The sequence below is a fragment of the Dryobates pubescens genome, chromosome Z, assembly GCF_014839835.1.
Source record: "Dryobates pubescens isolate bDryPub1 chromosome Z, bDryPub1.pri, whole genome shotgun sequence".
Lineage (NCBI taxonomy): Eukaryota > Metazoa > Chordata > Aves > Piciformes > Picidae > Dryobates > Dryobates pubescens.
Window position 1 is genome coordinate 130,296,075 of NC_071657.1, and position 19,465 is coordinate 130,315,539.

The 19,465-nt window shown below is 45.5% G+C and overlaps 1 protein-coding gene across 1 annotated transcript in view; it reads right to left on the reverse strand.

Moving 5' to 3' along the window:
• PPM1H (protein phosphatase, Mg2+/Mn2+ dependent 1H) overlaps positions 1–19,465 on the reverse strand; it is a 152,768-nt gene that overhangs the window by 26,011 nt on the left and 107,292 nt on the right. The window contains exon 6 of the mRNA XM_054178301.1: positions 10,158–10,276. Coding sequence (XP_054034276.1) covers positions 10,158–10,276 — 119 coding nt within the window. The remainder of the gene's footprint in view (positions 1–10,157; positions 10,277–19,465) is intronic.

A 19,465-nucleotide genomic window follows, 5' to 3' on the forward strand; every position in this document is an offset into this window, starting at 1 on the left:
GAGTGCCAAGAGGATGGAGTCAGGCTCTGCTCAGTGATGCCCAATGACAGGACAAGGGGCAATAGGTGGAAGCTGAGGCATAGGAAGTTTCATGCAAACATAAGGAAATTTTTTCCCTGTGCGGGTGACAGAACACTGGAACAGGCTGCCCAGAGGGGTTGTGGAGTCTCCCTCTCTGGAGATATTCAAAACCTCCCTGGATGTGTTCCTGTGTGATCTGCTCTAGGTGATCCTGCTCTGGCAGGGGCATTTGGACTGGATGACCTTTCAAGGTCCCTTCCAATCCCTAACTCTCTGTGATTCTTCTGAATCTGAAACTCTATAATGCTTCATTTTGCACACGACAGTTCTGTCTAGCCATCTACACACTGAAGAATTAAAACTGAAAAATGGAAAGTAATCTTCAGCATGACTTGGTCCAATCAGACTAGGACATGAGCTCTGGACCTCCAGGGCGGTACACAGGTACACTGTCATGTACAGTCCAAATATGGAATCTGGACTTTGCAGATGATGTGGTCCCCAGCATCATGTACTGCTGTGGAAGTAACTCCTAAGGAAACTAAATTCTATCCATTCTGGCCAGCCCACTTGTAAGAGTCAAGAACCAGCATCTTCTCTCAGGCACCTCCTGTAGTGTGGCTGTTTTACAAGTTCATTTGTCTCTAACAGACCTTTAAAAGAATGTAGTGGAGGAAAAGTTGGGGAGAGGGTGGGCAAGGATCTAGAGAGGTTTTTGTCTGAACAAAAGACAAATTGGGGCAAAATGAACAGTGTTTATAAGCACTCTACCTTGCTGCTTCTTTGTTAAGTGTGTACTGTGAGTGCTTTCACTCACTGCTTGTGACTGGTTGAGCTTCCACTGACAGAAACTGCGTGCAGATACTGCAGCTGAACATCAAGGAGATCCATCTTCTGCACCTGTTTCACTAGGCCATTTCCCAGCGAGTCTGCTGCCTTGAGCACTTTTGAAAATTTACTTCATCTCTTCTACTTTTAAAAGACAAACAGGAAGGTTTGTCAGCAGTTTTCTCTGGAGGGGGTAGGGAAGCGGGCTGTTAACACCCTATGGGCTTAATGCACTGTGATGGACAGAAAATCCTTCAGTAAATTCACATTTTGCTGCACTTGTTAAAAGGATGTGGTGAAGCAGATGGAAGACGCACTGCACATTAACCTCAGAAGTGCCTGCTCCAAACTTGCTATCTGGGAACCTTCTATCTGGAAGGTTAGAAGGTGGCTGTAAAAGGAGAAACCATGAAGCAAACTCTTCTGGGAAAGATTACTGTAATGTAGGATGGGGCAGGCATCAGGACACAGTAAGCAGAAGCATCACCATCCCACAGCAGAGCTGGAAACTCCTCCAAAGAGCAAGGAACTCCTCTTAGGCAGGAGCAGAGCCATAAGTCAGTCTGGGGTGGCAACAGAAAGAGGGGACCTAGTTGAGATCATGTCAAATTTGTGCAGCCACAGAAGCCAGAGAAAGCAGGAGCTGGGGAAGAGACTTCACCTTATCAGGAGGAAGCGCTGCTTTTGTCTGGGTTTTCAGATTGATGATTACCTCACTGCAGTTTAATTTCTTTCTGATAAAACAGACTGGGAGCCTTTTGTTTGCCCTTGCACATGTGGCACCTGATCCTGTGCCAAGGCAAAGCCCAAGCAGAGATGCACAGCCATGCAGAGACAGACCTTAGACACACTGCTTCCCAAAGGAGATGCTCCTGCAGGATGTGACTCAGACCATCCTCATTGTTGTCGTGCTCACTTGGCCTGGGAGGCCATTTACAAAAAAAGCCTTACTCCAGACTTCAGTTTTCTCTTTTGTTGCTGCACTATTACCTCCCTGTTTCTCCTTTCTCCTGCCCTGAAGACACTGGCTCAGCTCCTGTGGCATGTGTGCACTTGGGGAAAACAGAGCCATTCGTCACTGTCAGGAGACGCGCTGTACACAGCAGGTCAGCTCTCACCTCCCGTTGCTCCTGCAGCGAGAGCTGCAAATCTTGAAAAGATGCATAACATGCACATTGCAAACAGCCATTCATCATTGAGGAGCCATGCCCCAGACACCCAGCCTCAACCCAGCAAGCTGCTCTGGTTGTGTGCACCAGAGAGGCACGTCCCATCCCACCACCTTGTGATGAGAGACAAGAGCGAAGACACAAAAAGCCAAAGCCAAGTGACTCTGGATCACAGTTTCTGCTGCAAAAACGATATCCTCTCTCTCTCTCTCTCTCTCGCTTCCCACTGCTGCAAAGGTGGCCCATAATCATTAAATTATGAAAATGTAAGTTGCTGGGAGGAAATTAATACCAGGCATGACTGGGGAAAAGGCTGCTTTCTTGTGAAGTAATTATGAAATTAAAATTTGATCTCTCCCTGGCGATTGTACAAAGGATACGGCTGAGGTCTGGAACACAACAATACAGCCAGGACTCCGACAGAAGAAGCACAGAAGGTTTCACTAGACAAAAAAGCTCAATTAAGAAAAAAGGAGGCGGCGAGAGGGGGGGCTGAAGGATGACTTTTGGTAAATTACATGAATTTGGCTAAAAGGTGCAATCAAGCAAGTTATGGCACAGGGTTTGCAGACTTCCAATTACTTTTACAAGTTGGAATCAAGCTGTTAGGAAATGCAGCTTATCTGAATAAGACTAATAATGCTAAGCTAATTAGACCCACAGGCATTAGCCGGCAGATAAATTCAGGACGAAAAGAGGGACACTGTCACTTTAAATACTGCCTTGGGATCGGTGGAAAAGCTAATGAGGAGTGTCAGTTGGGGCTGTTTTATTAGGTGGCTCTCCAGAGAATATAGCCTGAGGTTTCTGTAGCAGGGCTTCTGCACTTGATTCAATAAATCAATTTATATTAAGGGGGGCAGAGAGCGGGCGCCTGCTCCATAAAGCATTTCTGTGGCATTTCTCAATCTGCTCAGGCACTCCCGGGCAGGATACCTGAGCGCCTTGTCAAAGGACACGGAGCCCGGCAATAAAGAACAAGCTAGCGGCCGCACCGGCAATGTTTGTTCAGATCAGCTCACGCATTACCAAGCAAAACATGTACATTGGCTTTCACCAGGGCATTCTGGATCCCCAATAAGTGATTAATGAGAGGCTGGTTTTTTGTGAGCTGGAGTCTGAACCGCAGACGGCAAGGCGGGCTGCACAATGAAAGCGAAAGGCATCCATCCCAAACAAAATAAAACGGCTTGAAAAGTGAAGCTGCTTTTTTAATCAGATGCTTAGAGGCTGAAAGACATTCCCTGTTGGAAAGAAAAGGGTGAGCGCAGAGCAGGCTGGCAGCTTTCCAGGCAGTGGACAATATTGACTCTAGAATAAAATGGGTTTTGCTTAGTGCTCGCCCCAGGGCACCAGCCTCCCTGCTTTGGAATAAATCACGAGGGCAGGCGATTCCCCGGCACGGGCTGCCCCTCGGGTGGCTAAACCATGTGCCACGGTGCTCTCTCATCAGACACATGGGCAGACCTGGCAACGGCTCTGCTGCTGCTGCTGTTCACGCTCAAAGGCAGCGGCCAATTCCCCCCGCTCACTGCTGTCTGGGGCTCCAGCCCATGGCATGCATTGGGTACTACACCAGCTTGGACCATTTTTGATGGGATGCAGATTACTCTGTGTGCTCCTGGAGGACAATGGAAGCCACCAATAAATCAGGTCCAACAATGGGTGTGGTTTATCTAGAGGTCTTTTGCCACCATAAAGGCAAATGAAAAAGCTAAAGCTGTGATCTGGAAACAAGCCTTTAAAGTACCCCAGCTCAGTGCAAGCAGCAGAAAGGCTGCTGTTTGCATTCCAAGAAAGAGCAAATATTAACTTTGCAACTGGCAGAACTGATGCCAGTTGGTAGTGCCTTCTGGATGCTTTTGGTTAAGTGCAGCACTGTATGGCTCCTTCAGCCCCACAGGAGGCTGAGAAGGGAATCCTGGAAGGAGCTACTGTGCCAGTGAGGGACACAATAAGCCAAAAAAAAAAAAGGTTTGGGAAGGTGTCTAGGTTGTGGTCAGAGCACAGTACCTCAAACACTGTCCACGCTGGATGTATCCATGAGTAATAAAAGCCTGACCAATCATGGCTTAACTGTTAAATAAAAAGCAGAGACAGAGTATGAATCCTGTGCAGACCTTAAAGAAGCAATTATCATCTGGCCTCTCCCCATGTATTTCCTCCATGTATTTTCCTCTCTCCATGTATTTCCACCTCAGGCTACCTGCACCCCATTTTAGAACTGGCAGCACTTGCTTACATGGCCACCAAGCCTTTCTAGATGCTTCTGTTGCCAGGACTTGTCAAAGCCACCAGAACCACCCTCTCTCTTCAATTCAAGTTTAACCTCTGCAAGCCATAGGCCTGAAAATCCCAGCCCAGCGACCCAACTGTGAAAGACTGTCAGTAACACAGATGTCTGCCAGCACATTACAGCTCGAGACAGCTCAGAGGCTTGTTCAGCAGGAGACACACAGCTTTAAAGATGCTTTGCCAGCTCCAGTACACGTTTTGCAACGGTTGCTCAACCACAAAGCACATGGGGTGAGGGTGCAGAGCCACATGAGCTCACTGTCAGCTCCCACCTAAAGGGGATTTATTTTAGATAGACTCAATACAGCGGAATTCTCATTCTATGTCACTGCAGAGAAAGGAGAATGCGAGAGAGAGATGGAGGGAGAAGGGAAACTCTGGTCTCAAAGGAAAAGGCTGGTCTCAAAGCAGTTACAGGCAGCCTAGACTAGTGATGCAGTGTATGTTGCTGGATCAGTGGTTGTCCTAATGCTGTGGGGAAACTTGGCAGCTCTGCTACCACTGTGGGATGTTGAGACAAAGCCAGTGTGGAAACTTCACATGAAAAAGAAAAAAAAAAGAAAGAAAGAAGGGAAGAAACAAGCAGCAAAACCAAGAACAAACAAACAAACAAAAACACCAAATGCATTATGACAGACCCAAAGACAATAATCTTTTGTAATCCAAACAAGCTGGGCAAGCCAAGTCATTGTTGAGGATCTGAAAAGCTCCACAGCACAGGAGTAAAGACAAAAAAGGAGAGAAAAAAACTCATACAGCTTCTAATAGAAAACACAGAAAGCATCCTGAATGTTAAAATAAAACAGCTCATTTTCCTGAAGAAACACCAGAGCACAGAGTTTTACACCCTTTCAATAAAGGATTCAGTAATGGAGTGTAAGAGTGGCTGTTTCTTCACCTGCACCTCTATACATGTATGTGCAAATGTCACCACACAGTGAATTCACTGACCAAAAATTATTCAGACAACTGATCTTCTCCATTGTAAGTGATAAAAGTTGGGCAGTGTTTTAGTCTACCAAGCTCTGGCTGGTCAAAGCTCCATCCAAGGCTTTCTAGAAAAGGAACAGATATGCTAATTTATTCTCCATTATAGATATTGTCCTTAGAAACAAATGCAGAACAGACATGTCCTTGGCCACAGTGTCCTGATGGATCACTTAAATTTAGGAATTAGAAAAGGAACTAAAAAGAAGCAAAGCCCTTGAAGTGGAAAATGACCACTGTGTGAAACACCAGCCACCTCAAACCATCACCTCTGAGGGCCCACCAAGATGGAAATCTAATGTCTGGCCACAATCTCAACTATTAAAGCATTAAAAAGACAGACTGCTTCTCCTTCGGTTAGGAGATCACTGCACACAACTCAGTGGAACACAAGACTCCCCTGGGCAAATGCCCTGCAAAAAGAAATGGATCCTTATTTAGAAGGGCTCTGATTTAGATAAATGTATGGCAATAGAACAATTCCCTCACTATTTTATTGTCCTGGGGGAAACAAAGAGGTAACTGATGCAATAGTTGCAGGATATGGAGCAGCTAAAAGATTCTGGTTCATTCATTTAAAAACAAAACCATAGCCCCCATTTCCCACTTGCAGCCCATCAAAAGGAACAGCAGGGAGAGGCAGCCTCATCACAGTCTCCACAGGCTTTTGTTTGGCACAGGCCACCTTCTTCTGGGACACTACTGAGGTAAATTCAGACTTGAATTTTCAAGTCACAGTTTAAATATTTATTCTGGAACAACTGCTTACAGCTTGGCATATTTGTGCTAAATTGGTGACAGGTTTTGCATGGACCACATTAGAATCTGCAACTGGATCAACAAACGTCCTCTGCGTCAAGAAACTCAGAAGGACTAGCAGGAAAGTCAGCTCTTCTCTCTCCCCTGCCATAGGCTAAAGCTAACAGAACTCAAAAACCACTACTGAAAAACAACCCATTGAATCAAACCTGCCATCCCTTTACTTGCCCAAGTAAGTTCTACCTTACTCATTATTCTAAATATAAAACTTGCCATTCCTTCTCATTTTTCTTCTGAGGCCAAACAGTGTTAGCTATGCAATAATGGTTTTGAAAAGGTAACACACTATGCATGGATTCACAAATGAGGTACAAATGGACACACAGAATGATCTCTACATTTAACTTCTAACCATTCCTACTTTGTATGAATTAGAATAGAATAGAATAGACCAGACCAGGTTGGAAGAGACATTCAAGATCACTGCGTCCAACCCATCTTTTCCAGGTTGGAAAAGACCTTTGAGATCATCAAGTCCAATCTATCACCCAACACCATCTAATTAACTAACCCATGGCACCAAGCACCCCCTCCAGTCTCTTCCTAAACACCTCCAGTGACGGCGACTCCACCACCTCCCCAGGCAGCACATTCCAATGGGCAATCACTCTCTCTATGAAGAGCTTCTTCCTAACATCCCATCTGAACCTCCCCTGGCACAGCCTGAGACTGTGTCCTCTTGTTCTGGTGCTGGTTGCCTGGGAGAAGAGACCAGCCTCCACCTGGCTACAACCTCCCTTCAGGTAGTTGTAGAGAGCAATAAGGTCACCCCTGAGTCTCCTCTTCTCCAGGCTAAGCAACCCCAGCTCCCTCAGCCTCTCCTCACAGGGCTGTGCTCCAAACCCCTCACCAACTTTGTTGCCCTTCTCTGGACACACTCCAGCAACTCAACATCCTTCATAAACTGAGGGGCCCAGAACTGGATGCAGGACTCAAGGTGTGGCCTAACCAGTGCAGTGTACAGGGGCAGAATGACCTCCCTGCTCCTGCTGGCCACACTGTTCCTGATAAAGGCCAGGATGTATTCCAGCATTTCACTGGTGATTTGGGCTGGAAAAATAACAGCAAGCAGAACTTTCACTGAGCTTTCTGACATGGCTCTCAAGGTCACTTGGAACCTCTAGTGTGCACAAATAGTTATTTCTCTCTGCTCATGCTTTACTTGGTATTTACCAACACCAAATTTGATCACTGATGTGCCTGTTCATGCAAATCATTTAATACTTTGCATTTCCTCATGGCTTTTCTTGTTTGCTAGGAAAAGAGCTGTGGTATCACCTGCCAACACCACGACATCAACCATTTTCATCTCATTTGAAATACAAAACTCCCACAAAGGTGAAGAAACCCTCTTGGCCTTCCAAACACAATGAAAGAATTCTGCTCTTGTTCTCCCCTCAGGAAGTTCCATTCTGGGCCTGTGATATTTCTGCAGCTCTCCTCTAAATTAAATGTGCCTTTTTTTTTAAGTTTCTTTTTTCCTTTTTTTTTTTTTTTTTACCCCACCCAATCACATCCTGGGCTGCATCAAAAGAAGGGTCAGAGTGGCTGGAGAACAGCCAGGCAGAGAGGGACCTGGGGGTGCTGGTCGACAGGAGACTGAACATGAGCCTGCAGTGTGCCCAGGCAGCCAAGAGGGCCAATGGCATCCTGGCCTGCATCAGGAACAGTGTGGCCAGCAGGAGCAGGGAGGTCATTCTGCCCCTGTACACTGCACTGGTTAGGCTGCACCTCGAGTACTGTGTCCAGTTCTGGGCCCCTCAGTTTAGGAAGGAGGTTGACTTGCTGGAACGAGTCCAGAGAAGAGCAACAAAGTTGGTGAGGGGTTTGGAACACAAGCCCTACGAGGAGAGGCTGAGGGAGCTGGGGTTGCTTAGCCTGGAGAAGAGGAGACTCAGGGGTGACCTTATTGCTCTCTACAACTACCTGAAGGGAGGTTGTAGACAGATGGATGTTGGTCTCTTCTCCCAGGCAGCCAGCATCAGAACAAGAGGACACAGTCTCAGGCTGCGCCAGGGGAGGTTCAGGCTGGATGTAAGGAAGAAGTTCTATACAGAGAGAGTGATTGCACATTGGAATGGGCTGCCTGGGGAGGTGGTGGAGTCGCCGTCATTGGAGGTGTTCAGGAGGAGACTTGATGGGGTGCTTGGTGCCATGGGTTAGTTGTTTGGGTGGTGCTGGATTGGTTGATGAGTTGGACGCGATGATCTTGAAGGTCTCTTCCAACCTGGTTTATTCTATGTATTCTATGTGCAGCCAGCAGATTAAGTGAGGTGATTCTGCCACTTTAATCTGCTCTGGTGAGACTTCACCTGGAGTACTGCATCCGGGTCTGCAGCCCTCAATATAGGAAGGACACGGACCTGATGGAGCGGGTCCAGAGGAGGGACATGAAAATGTTCAGTGGGTTGGAGCAGCTCTGCTACAAAGCCTGAGGGATCTGGGGGTGTTCAGCCTGGAGAAGAGGAGTCTCCGGGGAGACCTAAGAGCAGCCTTCCAGTACCTGAAGGGGGCTACAAGAAGGATGGAGAGAGACTGTTTACAAAGGCCTGCATTGACAGGATGAGGGGCAATGGCTTCAAACTAGAGAAGCGCAGATTTAGATTGGGTGTTAGGAACAGGTTCTTTACTATGAGGGTAGTGAAACACTGGAACAGGTTGCCCAGGGAGGTGGTTGGGGCCCCATCCCTGGAGATACTCAAAGTGAGGCTTGACAAGGCTCTGGGCAGCCTGGTGTAGTTGAGCATGTCCCTACTGACTGCAGAGGGCATTGGATGAGATGACATTTGGAGGTCCCTTCCAACCCAGACCATTTTATGATTCTATGATCTCACCTCTTGAAAAAGAGCTTTTGAAAGTCCACCTGAAGTCATCCTTTACTAGTGCATTCAGAGATATCTGGGAGTTTAATAAGAAAATTCCCTTTGCAGAAACTGGGAGAATGTCTCACGATCTTCCACATGTTTTGCTGCTAAGTCCTCATTTGATCCAATGTTCTCATTCTGTTCCCATTCTTTTGCTCATGACTTTGTAGCCTTTTAAAATGTGAAGTCACCATTCCCAGGGTAAGACTGCACGTTCTACTAGCAGCTGTTCAAGATGATGGGCAATGATGGACACGCCTAGATTAACATTTTCTGCACAAACACTCCAAATTTAGGTAATTATTCTGCTACTAAAACATAGTTATAGTTAAGGTCTATAAAGTATGGGATAAATCAGAAGCTGTGTGGAAGCCTCAAAGTATCCTAACCTACAAGAATTAAGGCTTTTTAACCCCCTCCATTCTTTCCTGAAAGGGCATTTGTTAAGGATGTTAAAACACAAACAGTAAGGAAGTGAAGAACATTTGCGTGTGTTAGGACCTCTGCCTTTACAGGTCACATAGAGCCCACAACAGCAAGGATTAGGGCTTCTGTAAGTGAGTAGGAGTCACTGGAGAAGAGGCCCCTTATCCAACACAAGACAACAAAGACACTTTGTCAGAGACAAAAAACTCATCATTCTTTCTGTCTTGACTTCATTATGTCAATGCTGCTCACTCAAGCCTTTTCATTTTAGGCTGGCTATAACTTATGTTCAGATAGGCCTGTCTCTAAAACAAATGCTCAAGGGTTAACCAGCAGGGTCAGCTGCACTGGAGTGTGGGAAGCTCTTCTTTTGTGCAAGCGTTCCTCAGCAAGCAAAGGCATGATGGCCCACTGATCTAGATTCTATAAAAAGATAACTCCAAGATAGGAAAGTTGTATAAGCTTTAAGGAAGATCCCCTGGAACATCTTCCCCTTTAAATGTCTCCTCCACTTTGACTGTTCACATGTCAAAATGAAACAAGGTCTTGGCTCTGGAGGCAGGTCAACTTACTTAAAACATTAACTTCTGAAAGAAAAATACATCTGAAAGAAGGAAATGCTTTTCCCTTGAGTACGCAGGCATACACCTCCATGTTTGATGTAGTTCACACTAATCAAAGACATGCAGAAAGAATGCATTGGCTGGGGAGAAGGCTGCCCCCCATGCTGAAAAGGACATATTCTTACCAGCCAGTCATGTTGAAATCACGGTAGAGCATCCTCTTTCCAACCTCTTTGCGCTGCACCCTCCGTGGAAACTCTAAATGTGTGAACTCGTTTCCCAGCAAGTGGGGCTGCATGTAAGCCTGTGGGCAGAAACCAAGCCACAGATACCACATGAATTTCACAAAACAAGCCATCAGCTATTTTTAATGAGATAGCATTGCCATCCCTTCCTGCTCCCTTCCCACACACATTTCCCTCCCCCCTCTTTTTAAACAAGGAAGGTCATGAGCTCTGTTCCAGCAAATGATGCGCATGTTACACCAGTTCTGACATTGCCTGGTGTCCAGAAGCAGCCATACAGAGAGAAACCCTCTTACCCTCAAAATCCTTCACCATTTCTCCCTCCTCTTCAACATCTGGGATCCCTAACAGACATATCATCATTGACCCTGAAGGAGTCTGCAGGGGTTCATAAAACAGAACACACCTCCTTTTGCAAGTCAGTGAACCGAGAGAAGGGAATCATCAAATAACAAAGCCATGGAGCAAGAAGAGAATTGGAGGGGTGCATGAAGAATGAAGCCTAAGCTTTTGCCTCTTGGTTCAGCTATGCCAACAATGCACACAACCTAGTATTACTATCACAATTTGTCATTGTCTCAAGAAGAACATTCCCATTTACCTACCCAGTGTGCTGCACATCCCGGCACACCTGACGCTGCAGGTGTTGTCTAAAAAATACTTCCTTGATGCAGAATAGGCTAAGAAAAGCAGCAGCAGTTTTGTGTCACAGCTGCAACTAATGGTTTTGAGGGTGTTAATGTTTGAATGTTGCTTACTGTCCATGCTGGTGTGCTGTTCTGCAGATGCTGGGAGGTCTCTTTGCCAGAGCCTCACGTCCTCCAGAGCTCACTGTACTTGAAAGCATCACAAGGGGTTTTTTTTGTCCACTGTGCAAATCTTTTGTTTGGATTTATACACAGATCACCTGGCATGATAGGCTAATCCTAAACAGACCATATTTCTTCTTTCTGAAATAAACCTCACTCATTTTTCTTCACTACTTAGATAAACAAGCTTGCCTCCCTCCCTTTCAAAGCCACATTATGAGCAAGCCCTTCTGAAGATGCAGTCAAATTGGCTAGGGAACTGGAAAAGAAAAAAAGAAAAGTTGCATTTCTTAACCTTTCTGCAGATGAGTCTTTTCCCTTATCCAGCCAGTTAAGGCAATAAAGTCTGTCTTATCTCCAGCAGCAGCTGCCATCAGGACAGACCAAATGAGCTGGCTTTAGTTTGTGGGTTTGTCATAAATCTAGCGCTCAAAGGTGAGCGGCAGGAAAGCAGTGGAAGCCCTTATTGATCTACCTGGCAGCTATCATGCAGATAGTTCACAATAAAATATTTCCTGCATTTAAGGGCTGAGCCTGCTCCCACTCACTTTAATAGGAGTTGGATCAGGCTCAGCACACTGCAGTGCTAACCTTCCATCAGCTTCTCCCCATTCTCATCACCAGAAATCCTTCCAGAAAACACCTTGAGCTCAGCTAGCTGAAATGGGGCTGAGGGAAATTGCTGTGTGTAGCCAACAAGATTGGATTCTGCTTTCAAGAGGCAGCTCTCAACCACACAAGTGTGATCTTGACATTGTGATCCCTTCCTGGAACAGGAGCTCCATCAAACTCTCTCTCTCTCTCTCTGTACAGTTAAGGGAATTACATTTTTTTCCTTCAAGTCTGCAGTCAGACAAGGTCCCCTCCTCCACCCAAATATTGTTTTCAAGGACCTTCTAACTGGACCAATCTTCCTTATTACAGAAATGGTTAAGAAGCACTAGTGGCTTTTAAGAGATCTAGTAGTATTAGTCCAGATGAGGCTTTTCATACTTCCAGAATCCTGCATTCTCTGTTTAAAAGAGCATATAAGCTTTTTAATTTATTTTCATTCCAGTTGCAAAAAAAGATGGAACATCCCCAATGATTTATTTAATGTATTGCTGCCCAATGACAGCAGAGAGCTAGTCTGGCTTTCAGTATTCTTTAAATTCTTCCTAGTCTATGATACTGTAAACACTGAAGTCAGTCTGCTTCCAAAGTGTAATTCACTTCACTTTACAAATGCACAGCTTATCATTAAATAATTGCAAACTACTAGCTAACAATTACTGTTGCCTGCCTATAAAGCAAGAAAAAACAAGCTAAACCACCCTCACACCTGACATAAAAATGAAATGATTTTACCTGTAGATTATGAGACTACTTAGCAGGTTGGATCACAGTTTCAGAAGCAAAAAATATGTCACAGGCTTTTAGCATTTTTCCCCCTTGAAAACAAACATTTCCTTCATTGAAAAGGTAAAGCAATTGGGAGGGACTGCATTTCATAAAGATTTACTCAGATGGAAAGTCTGAGGTCACAAGTGAAATAAGATTAATAAAGCTGGCAGAGTTACCAGTGGACTGCTAATGTTCAAATAAGATTTCTCTTCCACAGCCAAGCCTCAGTGCTTGATTTACAGTCCAGGGATCTTAACTTGATTCTAATATTTTTGGCATCAGCGGAACAGAGGGAAAAGAGCAATTTGGAAGCTTCTGGTGCCTGTGAGCTAAATTCTCATGTGAAGAAATAGGGATTTTTATTGGGCTTTTTTTTGCCTTTTGTTTGTTTGCTTGTTTGGTTTGGTTTAAAGATTTCCTATATCCCTTACCCTTTTCTTTTTAACATTTATTTTTCACGCTTCACTAGTAAATGTTCTGCTGTTAAACTCAGCTGCAGCTTCCAGTTGGGTTTGTTAAGAACTGGTCTCCATTTACTACAAGGCCAGGGCTCTCCTCCCTCTCTGCCCCAAACTGCACTGGGCAGCAGAACCAGAAAATAAATATAAAGCAATGCTTTAAAAATCTACAGATGTTCCAAGCAGATAGACAAGCAGACACCATGAAATGTCCTCAAGTGATTGAACAAGAAACAAAAAGAAGGGAAGTGAATACCAGAAGTTAATCTGTAATGAGGCTCTGTATTTTCCACTTAGTCTTGATTTGCAAGAATCTCAGCTCAAAAACACCATTCAGAGAACTTGAAATTTAATAAGAGTGACTACCCAGCACTTTCTGTACCCTTACAGGGTATGTTCAGATAACATTGTTATCCTGTGTTATGAAACTGGAATATTTTCCATCATTTTTCTTTCAGAAGCTATTACACTTTTTTTTTTTGGCATGAATCTGGCATAGTCTGCATCATGTGTTTTTGGTACTCTGCCATTCTACGGTGTGTTCTGTGGCTGGATGCTTTCCATTCAACATTAGCTGTTTAAAATGGAGTGTACTTGAGGAAATATCAGTCACGTTCCTTGCAAAAGGCTACTCCCTGCCGTGTTTCCCAGTGATCAGCAAAGCAAACGTGACATTAAGATACACCCAGACTTACACACTAGTGTGTCAGCTAAGTAGGTTGCTGAGAGCATGGGATTCCTCTTTTCTCCTATGTCAAATATATCCTACAACTTTATCCTCTTATCATACCGTGCCATTTTCTCTGCTGTATGGGACTGCCACCCACCACCACCACCATCCAGAGATTTTGCACATTACTTAACCATTGTTTTATGGAGATGCTCAAACCAGACAGAGGTTAGCACTACAGGAGGTGGTGGTAGAAGGAAAGAGGGAAGTAGGAGCCAAATCCCACTCATGAACACCCATCCATGGAAAAAAAATGTTATGGTGCACTGAACTGCTACAGAAACTGAAGGACCAAGGGAATATTGGTTGCAAGACTTTCACACCTTACAACTGAAGGATTGATTGCCTTCTGCAATACTCTCACAAGTCCCCTGACTCAGAAGTCTGCCTCTGCCATACAGTCTGCCTGAAACCTGCAGCTGTAGGCTGTCCTCTCACTGTCAAAAAAGAAGGTGCAGTAGAGATGGACAGTTGACCATGACCGCAGCTTGGTGTAAGTTAGAATAACTGGGTAGTTAACTCCTTCTCTTTAGGTCTATATTTCTCAACCTGTACTAGCTGAAGCAGAGTTTTGTCTAAGACTAGGCTGGAGGATTCATAGATTCATAGAATAGTTTGGGTTGGAAGGGACCTTAAAGGCCATCCAGTTCCAACTCCCCCGCCACAGGCAGGGACACCTCACTCTAGACCAAGCTGCTCAAGGCCCCATCCACCATGGCCTCGAACACTTCCAGGAAGGTGCATCCATCATTTCCCTGGGCCACCTGTTCCAGTGTGTCTCCACACTCACTGTAGAGAACTTTTTCCTAATATCCAGTCTAAATCAACAGCTTAAAGCCATTCCCACTCATCCTACCACTACAAGCCCTTGCAAAAAGTCCCTCCCCAGTGCAGCCTTTTCTCCAGGCTGAACAGCCCCAAGTCTCACAGCCTGTCCCCACAGGGAAGGTGCTCCAGCCCTCTGATCATCTTCATGATCCTTCTCTGAACCTGCTTGAGCAGACTGATGTCCTTCTACTGCTGAGGGTCACCAGAACTGGATGCAGTACTCCAGCTGGGGTCTCATGAGAGCAGAGTAGAGGGGGAGATTCACCTCCCTCATCCCGCTGGTCACACTTTTTTTAATGCAGCCCAGGATACTGTTAGCCTTCTGGTCAGCAAACACACATTGCCAGCTCATGTTGAGTTTTTTTGTCAGATAACAACCCCAAGTCTTTCTCCTTGAGACTTACATAGAATATACATAGAATACACATACATAGAATAAACCAGGTTGGAAGAGACCTTCAAGATCATCGCATCCAACCCATCAACCAATCCAACACCACCCAAACAACTAACTCACGGCACCAAGCACCCCGTCAAGTCTTCTCCTAAAAACCTGCAGTGATGGCGACTCCACCACCTCCCCAGGCAGCCCATTCCAATGGACAATCACTCTTTCTGTATAGAACTTTTCTCAAGCTACTCCTTGCTCAGCCTACATGTGTGTTTGCGATTGCCCCAGTGCAGGTGTAGGACCTTGCACATGGCTTTGTTGAACTTTATGAGGTTGGCTTGGGCCCACCTCTCAAGGCTGTCCAGATCCCTCTGGATGACATCCCTTCCCTCCAGTGCGTCAACCAGCTTGGTATCATCCTCAGACCTGTGTATGACTTTGTATAGAGATGCTTGCAGGAGCTGAACAATTCATTATCCTGCAGATTTCTATGCAAATGGAAATTATGTTTGAGAAAAAGAGGACCTAAACAAACATCCTGTGTGGCCAAAGCAATCAATAGGCACTAAAGGCAGAGGAAAACTCCTTCACCTACTGTGCTAAGTGTGTCTACCGCTCAGAGTATCAACAATCAGTAGTAGCCTGCAGGCTGTAAATCCATACTCTCCATTTGCCTGTGCAGTTACAGCCCTGCAGTGAACAGCACCTCTGTATTTACCAAGTAAAATATTAATGAGAAAATGATTAATTGATTTTCTTTCTATCTTGCATGAAAAGCAGTGCAACATCTTTGAAACAAAGAAACTCAGCTTTAGCTACAAAGAAGAAAATAAATCCAAAGTCACTTTCAGGTAAGAATGGCAGAAGAGAGAGGTAAAATAGACTGATAGCAGAACCTGGCAACATCCAAGGTGAGTAATGAGAATTATTTGGGATCTAATCAGCAAGACAGATGCAACATCACAAAGTCACAGGATGTTAGAGGTTGGAAGGGACCTCCAGAGATCATCAAGTCAAACCCCCCGGCCAAAAGCAGGATCACTTAGGGTAGTATGCACAGGAATGCATCCAGGTGGGGTTTGAAAGTGTCAAGAGAAGGAGACTCCACAATCTCTCTAGGCAGCCTGTTCCAGTGCTCTGTCACCCTCACTGTAAAGAAGTTTCTCTTCATGCTGAGGTGAAACCTATGTTCAGGTTTGTATCCATTGTTCCTTTGTCACCACCAAAAAGAGACTGGCCCCCTCCACTTGACACCCACCCCCCAGGCTGAACAGCCCGAGGTTTCTCTGTCTCTCTTTGTAGGGGAGATGCTCAAGTCCCCTAATCATCCTCATGGCTCTCTGCTGGAGTCTCTCCAGCTGGTGTCTCTTCAACTGGGGAGCCCAAAAACTGGACACAGTATTCCAGGTGTGGTCTCAGCAGGGCAAAGTAGAGGGGGAAAAGAACCTCCCTAGACCTGCTGGACACACTTTTCTTGATGCACCCCAGGATACATTGGCCCTCTTGGTCACTAGGCCACATTTGGAGCTTATGTCAACCTTGTAAGAAATTCAGAACTGTCTTTTGTTGTTGTTTTTAACACTAGAGTGAAAATGTTACTTATGGAATGTTGTGTTTGAAATGATCTCTAACTTTGTTTCACGCTCTCGCAGTCTCGCACGTTACTGTCTTTGAACACGACACTCACAGCCCTGGCATGTTTGCTATATAGAGAATTAAAATAAACAAACAAAGGTAAAGGCATTTTCCAAAGGAAATGGCAGGAATGCTTTCCAGATCAGCCAGAAAGGACATCAAAAGAGAATAAAAAAATCCCTTGCAGGCAATGCTTTATCTCCTATTTCCTACAGAAGTAGCAGACTCCCTAGATACTGAAGATACCTTTTATTTTAAAGGCAAACAAATTATTTTACATGTAACTGGACTGTAAATATTTATTAGGCTCATTTTCCATTTGGTTCCTTGAGTATTTCCTCTGCAATTTTTTAGCTTCAATCCAGAGACCTTGGCTAAAAATCAAATGTGACAGTTGTGGAAACATTCATAATTTTTCTTTGAAACCTTCCACCCTGCCTTCACCAACTGGCATTTTGCTCAGTTTCAAACTACAGTGCTTGGTCCAGGCTGAAGATAAGAGACACCTTGAGACTAAGGAACACCACTAGCCTTGGCCTGTTCACCTCATATCAGCAAAGCTGACAGTGTTAAACTTAAGGCAAGACAGGCTCACTGTCTTGGCTTAAGCCTGTCTTGGCTTAAGTTTAAATTTCTAAGAGGAAGAAGCAAGAGATTAGAAGCACAAAAGCAATCTCCAAGCCATGTTTTAACAACTTCAACCCACCAATCTGACCATCAGTGAAAAACCTAAAAAGTAATAGGATTGTTTGCATGAAAAATAACACCATGTATACTGCTTTATGTTGCTTGGGCAGTCCATCATCAGCCAGTGCAACTTGGTGTATAAAGCGTTCCATGTCCTCAACTAGTCACCTTGTCCAAGCTTTATGGGTTCTGCTACACTAAATAAAACTAGACTTTATTCACCCATTCTGTCCTGCAGCTACTAATGCCCACCAAAATCCCCCAGGTGGATCTCTTTTCCCTGACTTCCCTCCAAAGAAGGGCCATGAGGATGATCAGAAGGCTGGAGCTCCTCTCCAGGCTGAGAGAGTGGGGGTTGTTCAGTCAGGAAAAGAGAAGGCTCTGAGGAGAGCTTATTGTGGCTTTCCAGTATCTGAAGGGGGCCTACAGGAAAGCTGGGGAGGGACTTTTCAGGGTGGCAGGTAGGGATAGGACTAGGGGGAATGAAGCAAAACTAGAAATGGGTAGATTCAGAACGGATGTTAGGAAGTGAGGGTGGTGAGACACTGGAACTGGTTGCCCAGGGAGGTGGTGGAAGCCCCATCCCTGGAAGTTTTTAAGGGCAGGCTGGATGTGGCTGTGAGCAACCTGATCTAGTGTGAGGTGTCCCTGCCCATGGCAGGGGGGTTGAACTACATGATCCTTGAGGTCCCTTCCAACCCTGACAATTCTGTGATTCTGTGATATTTTTAGAGCAAATAAATAAAGCACTGCAATATTGTTCACGTGCACAGAGAGCAGCCTGTGGTATTTTATACTGTCATACAGCATGCACAGGGATAAACTGAAATACCTCTGTGGCTTGTTAGCTCTCTGTCTGAGCTCTCAGTTTTCAACACCAGTGAGCTGCTGAAGCTCTACAGCTGAACAAGGTACACAAGCACAGCCATCTGATCAGTGGCCTTCACAGGAGAGACAGGACTCCTTTCACTGGGATTTGCAGTGCCAGGCTTTTCTCCACATTTGCTGATGTTACAGCAGGAAAGTTATGATGTAGTTGCCATCACAGAAACGTGGTGGGATGACTCACATAACTGGAGCACTGTAATTGATGGCTACAGGCTCTTCAGGAGAGACAGGCAAGGGAAAAGGGGTGGAGGGGTGGCCCTGTACATCAGGGAGGCTCTAGGCACCATGGAACTAGAGATCAAGGATGATCGGGTTGAGTGCCTGTGGGTGAGAATTAGAGGGAAGGCCAACAAGGCTGACATCCTGGTTGGAGTCTGTTATAGACCACCCAACCAGGATGAAGAGATTGATGAATTACTCTATAAGCAGCTAGAGGCTGACTCAAGATCACCAGACCTTGTTCTTATGGGTGACTTTAACCTGCCTGCTATCTGCTGGGAACTTGGCACACCAGAGAAGAGGCAACCTAGACGGTTCTTAGAGTGTATGGAGGATAGCTTATCACAGCTGCTGTGTGAGCCTACCAGGGGTAAGGCTTTGCTTGTCCTTTTTACAGAGAAGGGCTGGTGGGAGATGTGGTGGTTGGAGGCTGTCTGGGGTCCAGCAACCATGAAATAATTGAATTTTCAGTACACAGTCAAGCTAAGAGGGGCAGCAACAGAACCTCCACTCTGGACTGCCAGAGGAAGGACTTCAGGTTACTTAAGGAACTAACTCAGAAAGTATCTTGGGAAACAGCCCTTAGAAATAAAGGGGTCCAGGAGGGCTGGACCTGCTTCAAGAATGAGTTCTTGAAGGCGCAGGAACAGGCTGTGCCAATGTGCTGGAAGGTGAGCCACCAGGGCAGAGGGCCAGCCTGCGTGGGCAGTGAACTTCCGAGAGAATTAAGGGGGAAAAAAAGGGTGTATCATCTTTGGAAAGAAGGAGAGGTTACCCATGGAATGTTTAAGGATGGTGCTAGGTCATGCAGGAAAAAAATTAGAGAGGCAAAAGCCCATTTAGAGCTTAGACTGGCCACTGCTGTGAAGGACAACAAAAAATCCTTCTATAAATATATTAATAGCAAGAGGAGGGGCAAGGACAACCTCCACTCCTTGGTGGACATGGAGGGGAATGTTGCAACAAAAGATGAGGAAAAGGCAGAGGCACTTAACACCTTCTTTGCCTCAATTTTTAATAGCAGGATAGGTTGTCTTCTGGACAACTGTCCTCCAGAGCTGGCAGATGGAGCCAGGGAGCAGCACAGTTCCCCTGTGATCCAGGAGGAAGTAGTTAAAGACCTCCTTAACTGCTTGGATCCCCTCAAGTCCATGGGAGCAGACAGGATCCATCCTAGGGTGCTGAGAGAGCTGGCAGATGAGCTGGCCAAGCTGCTCTCT